Source organism: Pseudophryne corroboree, chromosome 2 (assembly GCF_028390025.1).
Source record: "Pseudophryne corroboree isolate aPseCor3 chromosome 2, aPseCor3.hap2, whole genome shotgun sequence".
NCBI classification, from domain to species: domain Eukaryota; kingdom Metazoa; phylum Chordata; class Amphibia; order Anura; family Myobatrachidae; genus Pseudophryne; species Pseudophryne corroboree.
In genome coordinates this window covers 341640700-341659584 of record NC_086445.1, presented here as the reverse complement: position 1 = coordinate 341659584, position 18885 = coordinate 341640700, and the positions used below count along the sequence as shown (strand labels likewise).

Below are 18885 nucleotides of genomic sequence, written 5' to 3'. Positions count from 1 at the left end.
TTTTTTTATTTTCATTTTATCAGATTATCTCCATTTGTATCAGAATGTTAGATGTTCCTTCTTGTATATCTGTACATTGGTCATGCCCCTTCTATTACTTAATGTATTGTTGCAAGTGTAAACTTTAACACTTTATTAACAAACAATTAAAAAAAAAAAAAAAAAAAACACATGACATCCACGAGTCATTAGGGCTCATTGCATTCGGGTGCAATATTATCACTGAGCCACCGTAGAACAAATCAGGCTGTCTAGCAAAAGCCTCACAGCAACTAATCAGACACTGGCTGTCACTGAGATAGGCAGGATCACCTTACTGCAAGGTTAGTAATGAGCCCTTATGACCTAGTATGTGGGAACATCTGATGTTTCAAATATTTCATCTTCTACAGTACAGTATGTCATGCTTTGATTGGTAACAATGAAGCAGACATTTTTTTTGATACATGAAAGAAAAAAAAGTTAAAACTAGAATAGATTTTCCATTGCAAAACCCCACAGAGTGAATGACACTGTGTAGAGAACAGTCAGAGAGCCTCTGACACCACAAAGAGTACACTGTACTAAATTTCAAAGTACGAACAAGCCATTGCCACAAGCAGCGTAGATGTGATAGCTGGGCGAAGTGTGGACGAGGAAGAAAGAATCAGGTATGCCAATGGCACTTTAGTAACTCCATAGTACCAATGCCACTCAAAGCCAACTTAAAACAGAATAATCAACAATATTATTGAACGAAAAATAAAGAAGAACAAGGTTTTTATTTGTAGATGGTCATCTTGTTGCTGACGTGTATGCACAGACTAGAGATGCTTTGTAAGAAGCCTACAATTACAAAGAATGATTCAGCCTGCAGTTCCGTTCATTAGTCTTTCATAAACATCAACATACTGTTATATAACCATGTAACCCTGGATAGCATGCAATAGCAGTACACTGTATATTATGTTGGCAGTGTCCCTTTTCCATTAAATTGTTATTATTTATTCATGAGAAGTATTTCCAAAATATGTTGGCTTTACAGTCCTTAGGTAATATGAAAAGAAATAAAATACATTTACAACAATAAGAGCATAATTTGATTTTCGACAGTCTCTCATAAATACAACTCTTAACAGCATCTATAATTGGATCTGTGACAATACTATGGCTTATAGAGACCTTTTATTGCTATAGGTCATTTGAACTAAGAGACTTATCAGGCTGCTCCTTATCACTGCAGCATTCTGCAGAACGCTGAACAGAATACAGCAAGCCACTAACTTGTGTTCTGGTGCCATCTGCTGGAAGAACAGGGAAGGCATATTGTTTTTGTCACCAAGTCCAAATGTAAAATAAAAAAACTGGAAAAAGAACAAGGTTTCAAACTAGAATTCACAAACAAAAATGAATGAACTATTACGCAAATTACACCAGTGGGGGATGGTGATAGTATTCCACTCCTAAATTGACCAGGACGCCAGAAAAAATGATTTCATGGATAAAACCATCATGTATGCATTTTTGTATTTGCTCACTAGTGTCCATTTAGGCCTGTATTCAGGTTGGATCACAAAGCGATCCAACAAGCAGTTTTCCAGACAGTTGGGAAACTGCAGTCATATTACACAGGCTGGCCGTCGCATGGCGGCTTCTGAGGCCAAGGTAACCGTGTCTCAGGACCCCTCCCCCCCCCCTTATTTCTGGGAATGCTGGCCGCCCTCCCTCCTCCCCCACGAACACCTCTGCCTGTCATTACTGTGGCGCAATCACAGGACCCTTTCTACACATGCGCAGAATGAGTCCTGCGCATGCAGTTTTCCGACTATTGGAAAATGGCTTGTTGGATTGCTTATGCCTTAAGGTCTTATTCAGGTTTGAAAAGCACTCTAATGGGCAAAACTATGTTGCATTGCAGGTGGGGCAGATGTAACATGTGTGGAGAGAGTTCGATTTGGGTGGGGCGTGTGCAAATTATAATCTAAATCACAGTGTAAAAATAAAGCAGCCAGTATTTACCCTGCACAGAAACAATATAACCCACCCAAACTAACTCTCTCTGCACATGTTCCATCTGCCCCCATCTCTTACTAGCTGGTAAAAAAATAAATCTGCATTTCTGCTACTTGCCCCTACTACCCGTGTGACCACAAAGTAGTATAGTGTGGCCACAAAGAGTACCTACAATGCCCTGAGACCAACCCACCTGCACTGGTCCTTTCCAGCTGTGCCACCATACAGAGGCACTGTGTAATTCGTTTCCCATACTAAATATTGTGACAACCCTGGCCCAGTACTAGCTACACGTATGCAACACACAGAGAACAACTGCAGACACATTATCCACACAGCAGCTGGCTGATTACTTAATGAGTAGCCTCTCAGGGGTAGGTCCTATCACCCGTGGCCACAGCCTCAAGCAAGAAGGGGGTACTGATTGTGCTACTGCCCCCAGTTGCAGCCTCCAGTGCGCCCAAGGCTACAACCACTAGCAAGGGGAGGGGGGAAAGAGACGGCCCTGAGTCTGTGTGGAAGCAGTCCTTGAGGAAGGTGGTAAAACACCTAAATATTATTGTTGGGCAATGGATGGGTGATTAGAAAACCCCTTCGACTAACTGCATTTGAGATGTAACATATTCTATGCCATTGCTCTGGTTTTCACCCTAAATAGAAAATGCTTGGATGCATAATTATACAGGTTTCTCTATTTTTTATTTTTATTTAAATGGTGTGCTGGCTCCCTGTGTTTTTTGGACCTTTGGAGGTACAAGAAGACATGGACATATATTATATATACATATACACACACATACACATACACACACCTATACACATACATACATACATACATACACACACACACATATATTAGTTGTTCAAATTCTCTAAAATCGGCTGGGAGATTAGCAAAACCATTGGAAAAATGACCAAAAACAAAAATCAAACTTTAGTAAATACACCCACAAGTTTCACCCCACAGCAGACACTACATCCAGACATTGACGAAGAGTCTGAACGTGTAATTCACCATCACTGTAAACACCGGGTTACTACCCACTACCTATTATAAAATCAATCTGATACATACATATAGGATAATATATCCCATCATGCATGGTGGGAGTAGCTATCCCTGAACTATATAGGACACCTAAGGGACTACCAATGACTCAATGCAAAGTGCTCTGGGCATACTGAAAGACTTCTTTAATTCAGACTTTGTGAGACACTATCCAAAATTGGATATTTCATGTGGTCATACAATGAACCATTCTTTATATTCTATGTTTTGTGAGGGACTGGAGTGTCCCTCTAGCTCACCAAGAAGCTGACTTCACATCCTCGAATATCCCTAATCTACATTCTAGAACTACCCCCCCCTACCCACACACACTTATATACTGTGGGGAACATAGTGGCAGTATAGAACTATTCTCTGCAGTGCCAAATTGCATTCAAATGTCAGGACTTCAGGAATAGCTTCATTTCAGGATTGTTTTCATGGTAGTGGGGAGAGTATATTGTAAACTACAGGCCATAGGGGGGAAAAAAATCATTGAGTTTTAGCAGTAAAACTGAACAGGCTGAATTCAATACTTTGCAGCATCATTATTTAACTACAGAACCAAACATCGTCCGTCATGGAGAGAAAAAATAGGATTTTAATACCTACCGGTAAATTCTTTTCTCTTAGTCCGTAGAGGATGCTGGGGACTCCAAAATGACCATGGGGTATAGACGGGATCCGCAGGAGACATGGGCACTTTAAAACTTTAAATGGGTGTGAACTGGCTCCTCCCTCTATGCCCCTCCTCCAGACCTCGGTTATAGGAACTGTGCCCAGAGGAAACGGACATTTCGAGGAAAAGGATTTTGTTAAACTAAGGGTGAGATGCATACCAGCTCACACCACAACACACCGTACAACATGGTATATAACTAATACCAGTTAACAGCGTGAACCAAAGAAATCAGCAACAGGGTGACCTTTACCAAAACACAACCTTTGTGTAACATAAGCAATAACTATTTACAATTACTGCATAAAGAGTCCGCACTGGGACGGGCGCCCAGCATCCTCTACGGACTAAGAGAAAAGGATTTAACGGTAGGTATTAAAATCCTATTTTCTCCTTCTTCCTAGAGGATGCCGGGGACTCCAAAAGGACCATGGGGTTTATACCAAAGCTCCAGACCGGGCGGGAGAGTGCGGATGACTCTGCAGCACCGATTGAGCAAACATGAGGTCCTCATCAGCTAAGGTATCAAACTTGTAGAATTTTGCAAAAGTGTTTGAACCTGACAAAGTAGCTGCTCGGCAAAGCTGTAATGCCGAGATGCCTTGGGCAGCCGCCCAAGATGAGCCCACCTTCCTTGTGGAATGGGCTTTCACCGATTTCGGTAACGGCAATCCAGCCGTAGAATGAGCCTGCTGAATCGTATTACAGACCCAGCGTGCAATAGTCTGCTTAGAAGCAGGAGCGCCAACCTTGTTGGCCGCATACAGGACAAACAGTGCCTCTGTTTTCCTAACACGAGCCGTTCTGGCTACATACATTTTCAAAGCTCTGACCACATCAAGACACTTGGAATCCGCCAAGGCTTCAGTAGCCACAGGCACCACAATAGGTTGGTTCATGTGAAACGACGAAACCACCTTAGGCAGAAATTGTTGACGAGTTCTTAATTCCGCTCTATCCACATGGAAAATCAGATAGGGGCTTTTGTGAGACAAAGCCGCCAATTCAGACACCCGCCTTGCGGACGCCAAGGCCAATAGCATGACTACTTTCCAAGTGAGAAATTTCAACTGAACCTTTTGTTCAGTTTTGTTCAAACCAATGTGACGTAAGGAACTGTAACACCACGGTAAGGTCCCATGGTGCCACTGGGGGCACAAAGGGAGGTTGGAAGTGCAGCACACCCTTCACAAAAGTCTGTACTTCTGGAAGTGAGGCCAATTCCCTTTGAAAGAAAATTGATAAGGCCGAAACCTGCACTTTAATGGAGCCTAACTTCAGGCCCGCATCCACACCTGCTTGCAAAAAGTGGAGAAAACGACCCAGCTGAAATTCTTCCATAGGAGCCTTCTTGGATTCACACCAAGACACATTTTCTCCAAATACGGTGATAATGCCTCGCCGTTACCTCCTTTCTAGCTTTAAGTAGAGTGGGGATGACTTCCCCGGGAATACCCTTTCTAGCTAGGATTTGGCGTTCAACCGCCATGCCGTCAAATGCAACCGCGGTAAGTCCTGGAACACGCACGGCCCCTGCTGTAACAGGTCCTCTCTTAGAGGAAGAGGCCAGGGATCTCCTGTAAGTAATTCCTGAAGATCCGGATACCAGGCCCTCCGTGGCCAATCTGGAACAATGAGTATCGCCTGAACCCTTGTTCTTCTTATGATCCTTATCACCTATGGGATGAGTGGAAGTGGAGGGAACACATAGACCGACTGAAACACCCACGGTGTCACCAGTGCGTCCACCGCTATTGCTTGAGGGTCCCTCGACCTGGAACAATATGTCTGAAGCTTCTTGTTGAGGCGAGACGCCTTCATGTCTATTTGAGAAAGTCCCCAACGACTTGTCACTTCTGCAAAGACCTCTTGATGAAGACGCCACTCTCCTGGATGGAGATTGTATCTGCTGAGGAAGTCTGCTTCCCAGTTGTCCACTCCTGGAATGAAGACCGCTGACAGAGCGCTTGCATGTTTTTCCGCCCAGCGAAGAATCTTGGTGGCCTCCGCCACCGCCGCACTGCTCTTTGTTCCGCCCTGGCCGTTTACGTGCGCCACGGCTGTAATGTTCGACTGAATCAGGACGGACAGGTCGCGAAGAAGATGTTCCGCTTGCCGAAGGCCATTGTAGATGGCCCTTAACTCCAGCACGTTTATGTGCAGACAAGCTTCCTGGCTTGACCATTTTCCCTGGAAATTTTGTCCCTGTGTGACTGCTCCCCAACCTCGGAGACTCGCGTCTGTGGTCACCAGAACCCAATCCTGGATCCCGAACCTGCGACCCTCTAGAAGGTGAGAACTCTGGAGCCACCACAGGAGAGAAACCCTGGCCCTGGGGGACAGGCTTATCTTCCGGTGCATGTGCAGATAGGACCCGGACCACTTGTCCAGCAGCTCCCACTGAAAAGTTCTTGCATGGAATCTGCCAAACGGAATGGCCTCGTAGGCAGCCACCATTTTCCCCAGCACTCGAGTGCAGTGATGATTCGACACTTTTGGCGGTTTCAGAAGTTCCTTGACCATGTTCTGGAATTCCTGAGCCTTTTCCAACGGGAGAAAGATCCTCTGCCATTCCGTGTCCAGAATCATGCACAAAAATGACAGCCGAGTTGTCGGAATCAACTGCGACTTTGGTAAATTTAGGAGACAGCCATGTTGTTGCAGGACCTTCAGGGAGAGCGCAACGCTTTTTTGGATCTGCTCCCTTGATCTCGCCTTTATCAGGAGATCGTCCAAGTATGGGATAATTGTGACCCCTTGCTTGCGCAGGAGCACCATCATTTCCGCCATTACTTTGGTGAAAATCCTCGGGGCCGTGGAAAGACCAAACGGCAACGTCTGAAATTGGTAGTGACAATCCTGAACAGCGAACCTCAGGAACGCCTGATGAGGAGGATATATGGGGACATGTAGGTATGCATCCTTTATGTCGACTGACACCATAAAATCCCCCCCCCCTCCAGACTGGAGATCACAGCTCGGAGAGATTCCATCTTGAATTTGAATCTTCTTAAATACAGGTTGAGGGATTTTAAGTTCAGAATCGGTCTGACCGAGCCATCCGGCTTCGGGACCACGAACAGGGTTGAATAAAACCCTTTTTCCTGTTGTAACGGGGGAACCGTGACAATGAATTGCTGTTGACACAGCTTTTGTATTGCAGCACACACTACCTCTCTCTCTGGGTGAGAAACTGGTAAGGCCGATTTGAAAACTCGGTGTGGAGGCACGTCTTGGAACTCCAGTTTGTATCCTTGGGTCACAATTTCCAGCACCCAAGGATCCAGGCCTGAACAAACCCAGACTTGACCGAAGAGCTGAAGACGTGCCCCCACCGGTGCAGACTCCCGCAGAGGAGCCCCAGCGTCATGCAGTGGATTTGGCAGAAGCCAAGGAGGACTTCAGCTCCTGGGAGCTTGCCACAGCCGGCGATCTTTTTCCTCTGGCCGCGAGGAAGGAAGATCCACGTCCTTTCCTGAATTTATGAGACCGAAAGGACTGCATCTGGTATTGAGGCGTTTTCTTTTGCTGTGGAGGGACAAAAGGCAAAAAAGAAGACTTACCCGCGGTAGCTGTAGAAACCAGGTCCGCGAGGCCCTCACCAAACACTTCACCTTTGAAGGGCAGAGCCTCCATAGCCTTTTTAGAGTCAGCATCACCATTCCATTGATGAGTCCACAACGCCCTCCTAGCCGAGATTGCCATGGCATTGGCCCTTGATCCCAAGAGGCCAATATCTCTCGCCGCTTCCCTTAGATATATCGCTGCATCCCTGATATGACCCAGCGTCAAAAGCACGCGATCCCTATCCAGGGTGTCTATGTCAGATGACAAGTTATCTGCCCACCTTTCAATAGCGCTACTCACCCATGCCGATGCCACGGCCGGCCTGAGCAGCGTACCCGTAGTAACAAATAGATTTTAAGGTAGTTTCCTGCTTACAATCCGCAGGATCCTTTAGGGCCGCCGTGTCAGGGGACGGTAGCACCACCTTCTTGGACAAACGCGCCAGAGCTTTGTCCACCGTGGGTGAGGATTCCCACTGTAACCTATCCTGCAACGGAAAAGGATACGCCATAGCAATTCTCCTGGGAATCTGCAGTCTCTTGTCAGGAGACTCCCAAGCTTTTTCAAAAAGAGCGTTCAGTTCATGAGAGGGAGGAAACATTTCCTCAGGTTTCTTTCCCTTAAACATACAGACCCTTGTGTCAGGGAGAGTGGGATCTTCTGTGATATGTAACACATCTTTAATTGCCACAATCATGTACTGAATACTCTTGGCCACCTTAGGATGTAACTTGGCATCATTATAATCGACACTGGAGTCGGAATCCGTGTCGGTATCTGTGTCTGCTATCTGGGTAAATTAACGTTTCTGTGACCCTGAGGGGGCCTGAGATTGTGACAAAACATCTCCCATGGATTGCCTCCATGCTTGGTTCTGAGACTCAAATTTGTCTAACCTCTTATGCAATAAAGCCACACTTGCATTTAAAACACTCCACATATCTACCCAATCAGCAGTCGGCGATGCCGACGGAGTCACTCCCACATTCTGTTCATCTCCCACACCAGCCTCATCCTGGGAAGAGCCTTCAACCTCAGACATGTCGACACACGTGTACCGACACCCCCAAACACACTGGGCTATAGGGGACAGACCCACAGTAAGGTCCTTCAGAGAGACAGAAAGGGAGTTTGCCAGCTCACACCCAGCGCCTCACCGGTCTGAAGGAATTAAATAACGCCCCAGACCTGTAAGCGCTTTTATACCAAGTAATCAACACCAAAATTTCGTGCTCCCCCCCCTTGTTTCGTGCACCCTGTTACTTGTGTACAGCAGTGAAGGGCCAGGAGCAGCGTCTCTGCAGCAAGCTGTGGAGAAAATGGCGCTGGTTAGAGTTGAAGGAGGAAGCCCCGCCCCCTACATGGCGCGCTTCGTTCCCGCTTTTATTTATACTGGCGGGGGTCTGTATACATTGCCTATGCAATGTATACTGTCATGCCAGTCTCAAAAGTGAGGTTTTATTGCTGCCCAGGGCGCCCCCCCCCCCCCCTGCACCCATATAGTGCCACTTGTGTGAGGGAGCAATGGCGCGCAGCGCGACCGCTGTGCGGTACCTTAGGAAGATCTGAAGTCTTCTGCCGCCTTTGAAGTCTTCTTGCTTCTACTACTCACCCGGCTTCTCTCTTCAGGCTCTGTGAGGGGGACGGCGGCGCGGCTCCGGGAACAAGCAGCTAGGCGCACCAGGTGATCAGACCCTCTGGAGCTAATGGTGTCCAGTAGCCTAAGAAGCAGAGCCTTTGAACTCACAGAAGTAGGTCTGCTTCTCTCCCCTCAGTCCCACGAAGCAGGGAGCCTGTTGTCAGCAGTGCTCCCTGAAAATAATAAACCTAACAAAAGTATTTTTTAGAGAAACTCAGTAGAGCTCCCCTAGTGTGCAACCAGTCTCCTCTGGGCACAGAATCTAACGGAGGTCTGGAGGAGAGGCATAGAGGAAGGAGCCAGTTCACACCCATTTAAAGTCTTAAAGTGCCCATGTCTCCTGCGGATCCCGTCTATACCCCATGGTCCTTTTGGAGTCCCCAGCATCCTCTAGGACGAAGGAGAAAGCATCCATTCAAAAAAAAAAAAAAAGACCATTTCTGGTCCAATAGCAACAGCGACTTTGTTGTAAGTGATTCAGATGAACACCAAACTCCAGTTCTAGTCCCTTTAAACTGGGTCACCAGGACAAGAGTAGACACTCCTGGACCAGACTCATGAAATGAGGATGCCAGACAACAAGAATATACAGATCCACCAACAAAAAAAAGGAGGAACTAATCTACAATATGTCATCCACAACCCTTACTAAATCAATGTCTTGAATAAAGGTTTCCACTACCAACAGCCATAATGATTTGCACCGGAAAGTTGACATGCATGGTATTATATATATATATATATATATATATATATATATATATATATATATATATATATATATATATATATATATATATATATGTGTATGGGGTGAGCGAACAGCGCCAAAAAAATCTACGCAGTGGACACAAGTTTTTCACAGTATGTCAGCTTAAAAATACCCCAAAAGGAAAAGGTCTCTATATGCCACTCCCTAAAAACATAAAGGGCGTCTGCTATCTCTTAAATGAGTTCTGCACTAGTACGAGTGCAGTGTAAAGATTAAGGTTGGAAGTGGTGGATAAGATCTGAGCGACCAATGGTGGCAGAGGAATAGAAAAAGGACTGCTATTATAAATTAAAAAAGGGGGTTTATTTATGAACAGAAAGATGTTTTATACATAAAAAAAAAAAACACATAAAAACACATAGCTGGCCGAAATGGGGTTGCAACATCCAAGGTGCTAAACACTAGCACGATGGGACCCTAGGCACAAAACAATGAAAAAGCGTCAGAAAAAAACTGGCAAGAGAACAGTTTAAAATTTGCATGGAGCACATAAAAAATTTTGAAAGCATGGGGTTACTAAAAGAATACAATTCAAACGTTAAAAATAAAAGTTTAAAAAGCACGGAATTGATGAGGGATAAAAAAGATTTGAAATGCAATTATAATAATGGAGATGGATAAAAGTAGCTTAACTGAGGATTCAGTGGTATCAGGATTCACCCAACGCGTTTCGTCTGGTCTGACTTATATATATATATATATATATATATATATATATATATATATATATATATATATATATATATATATATATATATAAAAAAAATTTTTATTTATTTTTTATTTTTTTACCTAAAGCTACTGCACATCTAATGAACAAATTTCCTAATAGTGCGCAAACAGTGCAATTAGATCCTTACCAGGAAAATATCCTTGGTCCAAGACTGAGGAAAGCTGGAAAGAATGTAGCGGATGAAGAGAAAAGACATTTTAGCTGCCTGTTCTCATTCCCCAGTAATTGTCTAGTGAATGACCTTCTATTCTCCAGGTGTCACTTTTGATCTGTTGACATTCTGCAGGCCTGAAAAGAAGAGTTCTCTGACCTAGATGTTTTACCACAGATATTGCTCACAACCAACAGTGACATGCTTAATGGGGTATTTTAAAGTTAAGATATTAAAAATATGTCCCCATAGTAATCAGTTATTTGCAGAGTTCAGTGACCTTCCCATTTGTGAGGACTGTTGTGGCTCACACAAACACTGCTCATTTTAGTCGATTTCAGCTATTTCCTTATTTATAATTAAAAAAAATGCCTATATGACTTCAAGACAAGAACAATTACAAATTAATATTCTCTCTGACTAGTAGCAGTAATTTCTGCAACTTAAAGCTGTAGCATTGCATCCTCACCAAGGAGGTTTTTAAGCGAGTAAAGAGGTTTCCTCATAGAGGGCGGGATGTACTAACCTTGTGCGGTACATCCCGCCACACATTGCATACTGTAGGTACTATATGTGATTATTATCGCAAAGGACAACTCTCCCGATAAAAGGTGCCGGTATCTGGACTTCCGAGTTTATGACTCATCTGCCATGCATAGAGTGCCGCAGCAGCAGCAGCGATGGATGCCAGGAGTGATCTGATCCCTCTCAGCTAAGCATGTGGAAAGAAGCCCATAGGCTTCTATAGCGCAACGACAGCAAAAGCTGGCATTACCCTCCACATCAGATCTCTGGCGTCCCAGGGCTTAGTACATTTGGAAATGCGGTAAAATAAAATGAAAACAGGGTTTTTAATGTAATTTTCGCTTTAGTACATCCCACCCAGACTACTGCTGCAGTCATGTGAAACATCCCTTCTCGGCGTGCTAGGAAGGTTCCGAGTGACTGGGTTACCACTGAGTATTTTTCCGTGTCTTTTTCACTCAAATGTGCGTCTTAAATTGCAATGTGGTGCAACAAAACCGCTTCACAAGACTGTCACATCACCTTGCGATTAAGACATGGCACTGCTGGGGATAGCTCACTTGTGCTAGGTGTCTCGCACCACATGCCATACTGAGGCTAGTGCTAGGTGTATGAGGACACATCTGTATATGGTATTCTATCCACAGAGAATTATTTTCTGCATGTTTATTGTTAGTTGATTCAATGGACTCCCATGGCACAGAGGGGATTATTCAGGTTTGTTAGCAAGCTACTGCAGGTGGGGCAGATGTAACATGTGCAGAGAGAGTTAGATTTGGGTGGGTTATATTGTTTCTGTGCATGGTAAATACTGGACGCAATTTAGATTCCAGTTTAAACACATCCCACCCAAATCTAACTTTCTCTACATGTTTCATTTGCCCCACCTGCAGTGCAGAATGGTTTTGCCCAGTTGTGTGTTTGTTTGGTTTGCTAACAAACCTGAATCAGGTCCAGTATCTGCAGTATTACTATTACTACAAAATAGGGGAAGCTCTGGAACAAAATATCTATTTCTTGAACAGCTTATATATAGCACATTACCCCTTTCACACCGCACAAATAACCCGGTATCGACCCGCATATTGCCGGGTCGACACGGGTCAGTGTGCGGTGTGAAATCGCCATGTCGGATTTCCCGGGTCGCCTGACCCGGTAATTCAACCTGGGTTATAAGCAGTGTTATTCCCGGGTTGAATACAGGGTCAGTGGCTCTGTAAACGGATTCAATCCGGGACCCGTTTACAAGATAGGAAGAGGCGGCTCTGAGATGAGCTCCTCTCCCAGCGCCACCTCCCCCTCCGCCCCCCGTTGCCGGCTCCGCCCCCCGCCGCTGTGGCAACCGATCTGGCAATATGCCGGGTCTGGAAGCCAGCAGAAGAGGTATGAGAGAGTCTCCAATGCTGGATCCCACCCGGGAAGGTCCAGTTTCTAAAGCCCGGGTGGGATCCGGCATTGGAGATGTGAAAGGAGTATATGAGTTCAATGTACAATTGAGCTCCTAAAAAGCAAACCTTTCAAATAATAAACGAAGGCAGATAAATACATTGCTCAATTAAGGCTGGGTACTCATTAGAGCGATGGGGATTGCGGCAGAAGAGACAACCGATGTAATGATACATCGGTCACCCGTACACACAAAATGCGCTATTTTATATATATATATATATATATATATATATATATATATATATTTATATATTTTGAATAAAAGGTAACCTTTTATGCGCTGTACCATAAGTCTCCAACCACTAAGAAATACCTTCTGTCAGATAAGGTATATGGGATAGATATAAAAGGAAAAAGGATTCTAGTGGGAGCCAATTTGCCTTTAAGATAATTTTAAAAATTATTTATTCATGTACATACTGACATTTACAACTTAAATATCCATCAAATAAGTACAGATTACTAAAAAATTCTATATAATGGTATAACAAGTATAAAAATCTTTCAATTTAAGAGGGGATTTCACAGTCAGGTGGTCACAATCAGAATTTTGAAGGAATATATCTCCAACCAGAAGTTTGTGGTGAAGGCTTTTGTCCGAAATCACGAAATCCTGTATATATATATATACACACACACACACACACATACTTACAAATCAAAGGAAAATATTCCATATATTTGTCACACAAACACAGCTATACACGCAAGTACGGCAGACAGTCAAATAGAAAAAGAAAAGAAAAAAAAATGTGAGCAAATGCAAACACTGCAAGCCACATGGAAATGTGCCACCTAGTGGTTGTTTATTGAAAAGATTTAAATATAACTGTATAATTCACAAACAAACCATAACTTTACAGTAGCCCCTAGAAACCTGCTTTGATTAAACTACTGCATACCTCCCAGCTGTCCTTTTGGCGGGACAGTCCAGTTTTATATGGACTGTCCCGCAGTCCCATCCGCGGGTCGCAGTGTCCCGTGGGTGGAGGGGCAGTTGGGAGATCCCCCCCCCGTCACTCACTGTTCTGAGCAGGGCAGCGGTGAATAGACGCTGTGCGCATGCGCACAGCGTCTATTCATGGGAGAGAGGGACAGGGGGCATGACCAGCAGCTCTCTGAGCGCAGTTCATGCCCCCATAATGCCGAAAATGGGGGCGTGGTTTGCGATTGCGGCACTTGCCGCGAGGCCACGCTTCCTTTCAGATAGGCCACGCTCCCTAATTTCGGGAGCGGCGCGTGATAGCATCCCTCCTTCTTCAGCTTACAAAGTTGGGAGGTATGCTACTGTACAGTTAGTAACGAGCTAGAAGTGTTTGTTGCCCTTATTGAAAGATCATCACCCTTTATTCAAGTATTCTGATAATACATTATGTTACTCATCATCAGCATTGTTACAGGAAACGCACATTAAAGTACTTCATAGGGTTTCATTTCTCTGGGGAATCTGGCCAATGCTCTAAATGTCATTATTTATCTGCTCCTATTTTCCACAATTTGTGGGAATGCGGAAAAATCCACAAGTTTTGGGGCAAAGTTCTATTTTTTATCAATAACTTATTTTCTCTCCGATTATCAATGAATACGCTAGCTTTATTGTGTGCAAACTTTGATAACTGGTCTCTTGGTACCAATAAATGGCTATTATCCCCTTATTGACTAACGTAGTTACAGTAACCAAAAAGGTTATTATGCAAAATTGGACTATTTAAACTCTGCCTTTTCTATGTACGGTGAATTATTATATTTTGTTAGGCAATCTACTCTGACAGATATTGAACTGGGAATAATCAAGTTTTATAAGAAATGGAACCTATATAAAGACGCTTGATCCCCAAAGATAAGGTAATATCTTTAAAATGTTTGAATCCACTTCATTGTTTCTTCACAGACAGCTCGAGTTGAATCCGTAGACGTACTCTACGGTAGTGTGACTGTGTCACTTTCTCCCCTTGGTGATTTATGTTTGATATGTCATTTGGGGTGATTCCTGGGCTCCATTGCTCCTCCCCCAACCCCTCCGACCCTATACCTACCTGTGCTCCCTAGCTTCACCCTTGTCTTCCCAGTCTTTGGTTGGGTTTTCTTTTTGTCATTTTTAGTATATGATTGTGTATGTTAAATCAAGAAATGTCCAGAAATTCAATAGTCACTTTTGTTGCCTTTGTATGGTCTTCCAGCCTCAGGCATGCAGCCTGATATTTTGGATGTTTTGGTATAATTGTCTTGTTGTTGCTATTCTGATTTTGATAGTAATAAACAGTTTTTCAAAGAAACTACTGTACAGTTGCTTTGGGTTACTGCATCAGTCTTTATAAGTAACTTACCACTTTCTTAAAGTCCTCCTCTGCTTCATCCAATTTCCCTTGTTTCAACAATAACTGTCCTCGCTGTAATCTTGCCTGAAAGAATAAAACAAACAGAAGTAAAGAAGAAAAAAAAAAAAAGGACACTGCAACCTTCTCTAACAAGGACTTAAACATAGAGCTCCATCCAATTTAATCTGATATCTCAGTAATGTTCATCTTCCTGGGAATGCTGCATGGTGACCGTAAACAATAATATCATTCAATACATTATTTTATATATAGTACACAAGTGATATAGACAGGATAGACAGGATAGACAGATAGAATGTATCTAAATAAATATCTGAGTTCCAACCTCAGAGCTTCAGTATTACCAGGAAAAACATACCCTTTGCTGGAAATGAAAGTATTAGACCGCAGAGTGATGCATATAACAGACACAGAACTCCTTGTGATTTCCCATGTGTGTACCCCTCTTCCCAATGTAAATTATAAAAAGGATACTATGTGGAGCATTAACCAATTTACACACTGATATGTTGATGGGGGACTATTAAATATTGCTTGCAGTATCTTCTTGACAGGTGTGTTAAAGTACAGCAGAGGGACTGGATGCAATACATGTTCACAAGAGATGTAGTTGGGTGGATCACATGCCATACATTGTTACTTCCCAGCTGCAAGGTGCAAGCCTGTGAAGACCGCCAACTTCCAGCCTGTGTAGACCAGTTGAGGAGTAACAAGACAGACTTGCACTCAACAACGGTCAGAGGCAGCCACTACAGCATTCTTGGGATACGGTCGGGCTCTCGGCAGCCAAAAACACAGACGCCGGAATCAATCCAGACACCGGTATCCTGACTAGGGTCACAAGCCTCCCCCTTTCTTCTACAACCCCCTGGTACCGAGAGAGATAGCTGGAGTTGCTGTATAGCAGTGATTTTCAACCTTTTTCAATTCGGGGCACGCCAAACAAAATTCTAAAATTGCCAAGGTACACCATCAGTACTCCACGAACCAAAACGCCCCCCCAAAACACACACTTTGGCCCACATGGGGAATTAAAACACACATTGGTCCCCACAGTAATGAAACAAATGCACTGGCTCCCACAGTAATTACACATATTGTTCCCCCACAGTAATTGCACATATTGTCCCCCCCACAGTAATTGCACATAGTCCCCCCCACAGTAATTGCACATATTGTCCCCCCCACAGTAATTGCACATATTGTCCCCCCCACAGTAATTGCACATATTGTCCCCCCCACAGTAATTGCACATATTGTCCCCCCCACAGTAATTGCACATATTGTCCCCCCCACAGTAATTGCACATATTGTCCCCCCCACAGTAATTGCACATATTGTCCCCCCCACAGTAATTGCACATATTGTCCCCCCCACAGTAATTGCACATATCGTCCCCCCCACAGTAATTGCACATATTGTCCCCCCCACAGTAACTGCACATATCGTCCCCCCCACAGTAACTGCACATATCGTCCCCCCCCACATTAATTGCACATATTGTCCCCCCACAGTAATTATACATATTGGCCTTCCACACACAGTAATTACACATATACACACACACACACACACACACACACACACACACACACACACACACACACATGGGCCCCCCACATTAATTATACATATTGTTCCCCCCAGCAATTACACACATTGGCCTTCCACATACACAGTAATTACACATATCATTCCCTTCCCCCTTCCCCCCAACACACACACACACACACACACACACACAGTAATTACACACATGGGCCCCCCACAGTGATTACACATATTGGCCCCCACGTTAATTCCTCACACATACACTGGACCATACCTGTAAGTAGGTTTCAATATTACTTTTCCCTTTGCCTCTCCCTCCCTCAGCGTCAGCCGGCAGGAGTTAAAGAGGCCGTGAGCAGTCAGGAGCAGCAGGGAGTAGCACTTGGCTGGCGGCTGGTGGCTGGCGGCTGGCGGCGGGTGGGCGGCCGGCCAGCCAGCCGGGCTTGCAGCGGGCGGCCACGTGATGTGTCATGGTGCGTTGCCAAAGTTTACAGGCGTGCTGACGGGCAGCGCATCTCTGGCGGCACATGTAAAAGCTACTGGCGGCACACCAGTGTGCCGCGGCACAGTGGTTGAAAACCACTGCTGTATAGAAACTTGCTCTTTCTGGACAGCGCTGTGCAGGCAGGAAAATGGCGCTGATCCACTGCTGGGTCTGCTCTGAGGAGAAGCTCCGCCCCCAAAATGGTGCTGTCTTCCCGCTCTTCACAAGGATTATACTGGCCCGAGGTATATGCTGGCTGAGATCCCAGGCCCCCGAAAGGCTGACCAGTGGGCGCTGGCTCAGGGCGCCCCTCACAGGGCCGCACAGTGTGCCTCTGAGCTCCGGAGCGCGGTTAAAAACCACGCTCCCTACCCTGTTGCCGCCATCTTCACACCGGCCCCCCGCTTGCTGGGGGGGGGGGGGGGCGGTGACTCACTCGCCACTGATCTTCTGGCTCTGTAAGTGGGTGGCGGCATGCTGCTGGGGTGAGCGATCCCCTGTGGTGGGGAACGATCTATCCCCTCAGGAGCTCAGTGTCCTGTCAGCAGAAATAGTGGCTCAGACCTCGCAGGGCGGACACTACTTCCACCCCCCCCCCCCCCCCTAGTCCCACGAAGCAGGGAGGCTGTTGCTCCCCTAGCTGTGACCGGCTCCTCTGGGCACATTTTCTAAAAACTCAGTCTGGTAGGAGGGGCATAGAGGGAGGAGCCAGCCCACACTCTCAAACTCTTAAAGTGCCAATGGCTCCTGGCTAAAAGCATCTCAGGGCTGCAAATGCCTCTGCCTAATTGACGTGCAGAGGTGGTCATGGGCGGGAGGGAGCTAGGGCCAGACATGCGGGGCAGACTAGCCCTGTGCTGGGCATCCCCCCGCATGTCTGAGTGACTGATCGTAGATGTGCTAAATTTAGCACATCTACGATCAGATCTGAAGCACTCCCACAGCTTCTCTTACCTATCTCTTTTTTTGACTCTCTGCAAAGGTGCTTCGGACTGAGGCTACACTCACATAAGTAGTTACCAACCTACTTACTTCTCAATAATCATCCTTCTGGACATATGTGTGCTTGACATGACTGGGTTACTGGGTCCATCACTGTCAATTTGTGGCCCTTCCTCTCCCTGCTGGCCACCTGCAGCACCCACAAAGTGAATAAGTATATCTTTAGGATTTGCTTCACAGCTTTCTGCCTAAGCGTGTTCCAGCAAACCTGCTTCAGTATTGCTTCACAGCATATCACAGCCTGCTCCATTAGTGCTCCAGCGTTTCCTGCAACATGTTTCAAATGTGCTTCCAGCACCCAGTTCCAGTGTAATTGATGCCTGCTTCAAGATATCCTATATTCTGCTACAGTCATAAGCTATCCTGCACCTGTTGTCAATATCGGTCCTACCAATTCTTCAATATCAGTATTCTGCTACTAGTGTCCTGCATGAGGAATAGCATTATTAAGACATCCATCTCACTCTTCAGCATATACAGCTAGGCCAAGGGGCCCCAACCCAAATCAGCAAACCCTTAGTGCCGTGATCCTGCACATCTTTTACTCCACTAACTCATAGGTCTCTCCTAATTTACATCCTACCCAAGCAACGGCTCCAACAGTGTCTCTATCTTTGTCAAATCATCCTTTCAATGGCATTATCTGTTGGGAGTACCGCAAGTCTCTCAACCTCTGCTTCTCACTAAGAACATCACATGGTTAACTACAGAGGTGTCCTCTTTCATCGTACATGAGATGCTTACGCACGTGCATAACATCTCCTGTAAGATTAGCTATGCAGAGCTGCGTATAGTCGCACCCGTGACTATACAATGGGCCACAGGTACGAGCGCACTCACACACACGTTCACAGGCACTCATGCAGTGATCCTCTGACTGTAATGTGTACACATCGCGGGTAAGATGAAAGAGGACCCATCTGTAATTTGCTTATTTGGCCTCCAAACACCATC

The 18885-nt window shown here is 45.2% G+C and overlaps 1 protein-coding gene across 3 annotated transcripts in view; it reads right to left on the bottom strand.

Annotated features, from left to right (window-relative positions):
- DNAJC3 (DnaJ heat shock protein family (Hsp40) member C3) overlaps positions 1-18885 on the bottom strand; it is a 315586-nt gene that overhangs the window by 134230 nt on the left and 162471 nt on the right. For all 3 annotated transcript variants that reach the window (XM_063953028.1, XM_063953030.1, XM_063953027.1), the window contains one exon: positions 14883-14957. In XM_063953028.1, the coding sequence (XP_063809098.1) occupies positions 14883-14957 (75 nt within the window). The remainder of the gene's footprint in view (positions 1-14882; positions 14958-18885) is intronic.